This window comes from Rhinopithecus bieti, unplaced genomic scaffold, assembly GCF_001698545.2.
Source record: "Rhinopithecus bieti isolate Rb0 unplaced genomic scaffold, ASM169854v2 scaffold_27010, whole genome shotgun sequence".
Taxonomy (NCBI): Eukaryota; Metazoa; Chordata; class Mammalia; order Primates; family Cercopithecidae; genus Rhinopithecus; species Rhinopithecus bieti.
The window spans coordinates 2,914,519-2,920,855 of record NW_016812757.1 but is presented as its reverse complement, the minus strand read 5'-3'; the positions used below and the strand labels follow the sequence as shown (position 1 = coordinate 2,920,855).

General features: G+C 44.6%; 1 protein-coding gene across 2 annotated transcripts in view; it reads right to left on the bottom strand.

The window, feature by feature from the left end:
* Window positions 1-1,406: 1,406 nt before the first annotated feature.
* The window catches only part of RNF144A (ring finger protein 144A), a 124,329-nt gene continuing 119,398 nt past the window's right edge, over window positions 1,407-6,337 (bottom strand). Inside the window, exon 8 of one of the 2 annotated variants that reach the window (XM_017896625.1) lies at window positions 1,407-4,753. In XM_017896625.1, the coding sequence (XP_017752114.1) occupies window positions 4,622-4,753 (132 nt within the window). In that variant the 3' untranslated portion in view covers window positions 1,407-4,621. The remainder of the gene's footprint in view (window positions 4,754-6,337) is intronic. The other variant, XM_017896624.1, reaches the window with a different exon arrangement.

Sequence of the window (6,337 nt, the reverse complement as noted above, 5' to 3'; positions counted from 1 at the left end):
CTGTTTTCTCAGTGATAGAAGATCCCTCCCCTGCCTCACCCTTTCTCCCTCCACCCCCAGTTCCCATATTGAATATTTTCAATCTTCAATAGGTTAAATATTGAAGATTGAAGATAGAATATTTTCCATCTTCAGGCCAGTAGTCAAATAAGCGTCTACAAAAGACGGAGCCACGCGGGGTTTACAAAAATCACCTGTATTCCAGCCAAAATAGCTTTAAAAAGGAATCCCTGCTAAAGGGGGGGGGGGGCCAAACTACATAAGACACAATACATTTAAAATATGTATTGAAATTACAAATCAAACTTTTTCCATATAATTCCAGAGTACAAAACACAACATTAAAAGGCATTCAAACAGCTCTTTTATACATCACAGTGTTAGTGGCACAAAATGAACTGACATTTCAAAAACACAAACCAAATCTGTTTTGATTTTGTTTTACCACCACTTGTCAAATACATAACGTATACATGTGCATGACTCATTCATGCATATTTTTACACAAGATTAAAATACACCCATAGTAAAGTGAGCAAAGAAGGAAAGAAAGGGCAGGCATGGGGCATGTAGCTACCCCTCACTGAAGGCTCCGGAACTGTGGAAGACAGAATTGCACAAATCAAAGGAAGGGCGGAGACCCTGGGCTTTTTTAACATCAAGACGGCACGCTCTCCGAGTTGTGAAGCATTAGCAAATAGATTTTAATGCAGGTCCCTTTGTTTCTTTTGGTGTTTTTGGTAATGCCGGTCATAAATCCTTCATTTTGTCTATTTTCATAAGGGCTTAGGTTAATTATCAGAAATAAACAAGCTTTGGTATTTTTTAAAGAGAACTTCATGAAGCTTTACACATGCAAAATGTTTTCCCTTGATGATCTCCTTGTGATTTATATATATACACAAGTGTGCTCACTAATAAATGAGAATCGGAGGCACACGCACAAAGCCCATCCTGGATCCTTTCAATCCCCTAATTTTTAAAGAATACCAAGAAAAAATTTTCTCTTCTAAATTTGTAAAATGACTTCTAACTTCTGTAATATAAATGAAAACAATAAACTCATCTTGAAGTAATTTTTGCAACCTCTGATAGTCCCTCCCATGGGCCCTGTGTTCTAATCAGGAACTGGCATGCGCCCTAAACTGGTTTTATGGAATAATATGTCGTCAAGATCATTTGTTCCCCTTTAAGAAAATAGGCCAGGTGCAGTGGCTCAGGCCTGTAATCTCAGCACTTTGGGAGGCCGAGGTGGGCGGATCACCTGAGGTCAGGAGTTTGAGACTAGCCTGGCCAACATGGTGAAACGACGTCTTTACTGAAAATACAAAAGTTAGCTGGGCGAGGTGGCGGGCGCCTGTAATCCCATCTACCCATGAGGCGGAGGTTGCAGTGAGCCGAGATCATGCCACTGCACTCCAGGGGAATAAGAGTGAAACTCCATCTAAAAAAAAAAAACAAAAAACAAAAAAAAAAGAAAGAAAATGCCAGAGGTGGCAGATGTTGGTTCCTCTATCCACAGCTACTCCTGTGAGTTGAGGAGGAAGACCTAATTTGGACAGTTATTCCTGCAATCCAGTGCTTTATCTCAGATCCTAATCAGTCTCTGCTATGTGGATATCGATGGTGACTGCATCTTTGCAAGGTGCTGGCCTCCTGGGAGGGGCAAACTCATCTGGCTACGGACGACACAGCAGAGCCAGACCAAGAGATCAGGCACGTCCAGCAAAAGCTCCAAATGTGGTCAGTTACTCAAGGGCCTCAGATAAGCCACAGGTTCACTGGGCTATGGCCAGTCCTCACTGGCCACCCCACCTGGGCGGCAGTACAGCAGCCGTGGTTGTCTAAGGGCCTTCGCCCCTTACTCCCCAGGATTAAAGGCCTCTTAGTGAACCCCTGCCATGTGCTTCCAGGGCTTTGCAGTGAACACCGTCTGCAAGAGTGAATGCCATTTTTCAACGGAGACAAATTATGCCGCTTCACAGGAGTAAGTCCATCCACTCAACGCAGAACTCCCAGGTGTCACTGGGGGTGATGGCAAGACCAAAGTCCAAAGCCAGGGCCATCTGCCCGGGTGCTATTTACATTTTACATCAAGCAGGGTTAATACTGTATTCCCATCAAAGATGAGTGCGGCATTCCCTACCAAAAGAGAAGGAAATGCGAGTTTATGTATCTCAGAGTGGTCTTGCTGGTATTTATCTAGGAAATGGACAATTTTAATTTTGTAACTAGATCAAAATGAGCAAACTGAGGCATGCTTCATACAAAAAGTCAGAGCCAGTAGGTGCTAATGCGGCTGCCCCTGGCCGGCCCCAGAGTCTCTGTGGTCCCATCTGGGTTGAACTACGTGCTCGTAAAACACATCAGAGGCGAAGGCACGAGGATGGCTGGCTACAGATGTGCATGACTGGGCCAGAGACTCCTCTAAGAGAACAACAGCCTGTCCCTCTAGAAATAAGGTCATCTGTGCTCTAGCCCTGGGGATGCAGACTTTCCAAAGGCTCTGACTCTCATCCCAAGGATGGGGGTGCTACTGTGTGGGCTCATGCGATGGGCAGCAGCAATTTCAGGCAGGAAGGACAAGCATATGGTGGACACTGGGCCACAGGCCTTCCATGTGTGCTGGGCATTTTAAAGGGCAGTGGCTGGACAGCTGCATCCACATATCACAGGCTGAGGGCTCAAGCCCAGCCAATGACTCCTGCATGGAGTTGCCACCCACCTCCAGAAAAGCTATTCTACCAGTAGACACCATCACAGCACCACAAACTACAGAGAGGCACAGCCCAGGTTTCATCCAGAAAGGGAGTCACAGGCATGTTCTTATTGAGTTACTGAACTTATAAATTGCAATTACAAGGAGAGCGTTTTGAATGTCATTTTGACACACAGGGATTTTCTAAATGGCTTCAGTTTCATAAGGAAAATTAACATGAGAGGTGAAGAGTGAGGTGATGCTGTTTCTTCTAACGAATTCAATGTTAGGAAATAAGAAATAAATCTCCAACCAGGGAAGGTAAACTAGGACCTGAGACTGGTACTCAAATGCAGAAGTCAAACACACACAAAGCAGCATTTTTAAAATGTGCTTGTGATGAGTAAATAACTGAGATAAAAGGATTTTGTTTTTGTTTTACTTCTTTATAGAATGTTTAACAAGATTTTTTAAATCCCACTGTAATGTATCTATAATATTTGCCTGTTATTTTCAGAAGTTTTCAGTTCAATGCAGTTTGCTTTGTAAAAGCACCTGTGGCTTTTAGAAGTAAATTCTCTTTAAAGAATACACTTTCTCCACTTTTCAAAGTCAGCCGGTGGAGTAATGTGTGTGAAATGTATAACGTGGAGTAATGGTGGAGTAATGTGTAACTTCTTCTCCTTATTCATCCCTGCATCCTGCTGCCAGGGAAATGGTCACAGACAGTCCTGTAAAAGATCAAGTGGTAAAATCTCCACAGTAAAACTAAGTGAAATAGGAGGTTCTTTTCCCCAACAAGAGCAAAACGGTTAGCAACAGGACTTGGAACTGTGTAAGATATATGATTTCTCAAAATGACTAGAACATTTTAAAAATGTGAAAATCTGGCCGGCTCTTCCTTAGCCCCCAGAGTTCTCCAGCCTCTGCCAAGAGGCCCTACCTCTGCGGATCAATAAAGCTGCTTTCTTCTTCCTGTCTACCTGAAGACTTAGGCCAGAGGCCAGACAGTAACAATTTGGAGGAGAGCCATTTCCGAGCAAAGCAGTTGGACTGAATACAATAAAAGGCGTTTTCTGCTACCTGGGAGAGAAGGGATGAGACCCACGAGCTGAGCTGAATCACCAAAGAGAGAAAACAACAAAAGGCAAATCTAATGGAGATGAGATGTTCCGCTAAACATGTCAGTATTATCAAGGAAATGCAACAATATAGGAACCACATTTATAACAGTACATAGCTTACAGCGTTCAAAAAGTTATTACAGCAAGTTTCAAGAAAAACACAAAGAGTGCATAAGGCTTTCTAAATCTCCTGAAAAGTCGTTTTAACTGTAACTTCTTAAAATGCACATTTCAAGAAAGGCATAGGATGGTTTATATGCACCTTGTTGATTTTCACTACTCAGTTGGAAAAAAAATACCTTCTAAAAAGGATTTTACTAAATGCCATTAGTAATAAAAACAGTTGTCATAAACAGAGTGCTTTTCTCAAGCTGGAATAATCAGATTCTGTCTGAAGAGAGTCACAATCCTTAAAAGACTTCTCCAACAACATGGAGCCATCTAGAAGCCAAGGAGGAGAAAGTCTCTTAGGCCATCCCCAGACATGCCTAGTCTACCACAGAGAGAAAGCTGCCTGGTGCGCTTCTCACAGCACCTCCCTGTCATCTGCAGAGATTGATCTGTGGGGATGTGCCCTACCCACACCTGCCTCCCCCTCCCACACCTAGGTGACCACACCTGGGGCCTCAGCGAACGTTGTGACATAGGTCCCTGAAATCACGGCGTCCAGCCTGACACTGTGAAGCTCAATGGGGCACATAAGGCAAGAAAGATGTTTAGTGAGAGGGGGACGGTGGGGAGGGTTGGGGGAGAGCCACACTTCCCGGAGGCAGGGATTTGTTCCAGCATCGTGCTTCCTCTAGGTGGGTAAAGGGTCGTCATCACCTTTACTGCACTTGCACTTGCAGCAAAGTACAAAGGGAGTGGCCAGGAGCAGGAAAGGCGAGGCCACCAAGAGCAGGAGCCCAAATCCAGCAAAGATGCCCACAACCTGGAAGAAGGAAACAAAGGGGTAGAGGTAAGGAGGGCTGGCCTGTAGGTTCCAGAGCTAACGTGTAAACCACACAACCACCTAACTATCCATCCATCCATCCATCCATCCATCCATCCATCCATCCATCTATCCACCCATCCATCTATCCATCCATCCATCTACCCATTCATCCATTAACCATCATCCATCTCTCTATCTATTCATCCACCTACCCATCCATCTACTCATCCACCCAGCCATCTACTCATCCATCCAACCATCCACCCACCCATCAATACCGAGACATCATCCACTCATCTATCCATCTAACCATTTTCCATCTATCCATCCACTCCCATCCATCTATCCATCCATCCATCTACCCACCCATCCATCTACCCATCTAGCCATCATCTACCCATTCATCCATTAACCATCATCCATCTCTCTATCTATCCATACACCTACCCATCCATCTATCTACTCATCTACCCATCCATCTATTCATCCATCTAAACATCCACCCACCCATCAATACCTAGCCATCATCCACCCATCTATCCATCTAACTATTATCCATCTATCCATCCATTCCCATCCATCTGTCCTTCCATCCATCTTCCATCCATCCATCCATTCACCCATCCACCCACTCACACACCCATCTATTTATTCATCCACCTATTCACCCATCCACCCACCCATCTATCCATCTAACCATTATCCATCTATCCATCCACTCCCATCCATCTATCCATCCATCCATCCATCCATCCACCCATTCATCCGTCCACCCACTCACCCACCCATCTATTTGTTCATTCACCTATCCACCCATCCACCTATCCATCCACCCATCTACCCATCTAACCATCATCCATCTGCCCACCAATTCACCAGTCTTCACCCTTCCATTCATACACCCTCCATCTACCCACCCACCCACTCATCTGCCCACTATATATCCATCAACCCACTATAATATTCTTCCCTTCATTTTTCCCTCATTCTTCTTTTCCACCTCTTCCTTTCCCTTCCTTCTCGCTCTCTCCACCCTTTTCCATCTAAACACCCAAACATCCATACATCTATATATCCAATTAACTAACAAGTTTCCTCTCAGCAGCCACCATGCCCCAGACACTACACTTGATGCTGCAAATACAGAAGTGCATACATCTTGGCCCTCAAGGAACACCCTGTCTGGCAGAAAAAGACCAAGATCTAGTCAACTGACAACAAGACATTCTACAGAAACTGCCATCAGGTTCCAGGGGTGCAGCCCCCCACACCCCTGCCATGCGAGTGACAGACACCATTTGCTAGGGGAACGGAGGGTTTCCAATGGCAAGTGGCTGAGATAATGGAGACAAGCAGGCTGTTACTACAGAAGGAAGACTGGAATAGTTCATTTCTGACGAGAAAACAGAAAAGACACAGGCGTAGTGCATCAGAGAATGACCTGGCCCCCTGTCCTTCCTGGAGTTTAAAGCCCAATACTGACTGTTACGTATTTTGATTTTTGTTTGAAAACATGTTTATCCCTAGTTATGAGTAAAGGCCAAAAGCAATAAGCCTCAAATGCAGACACGTCATCATCTG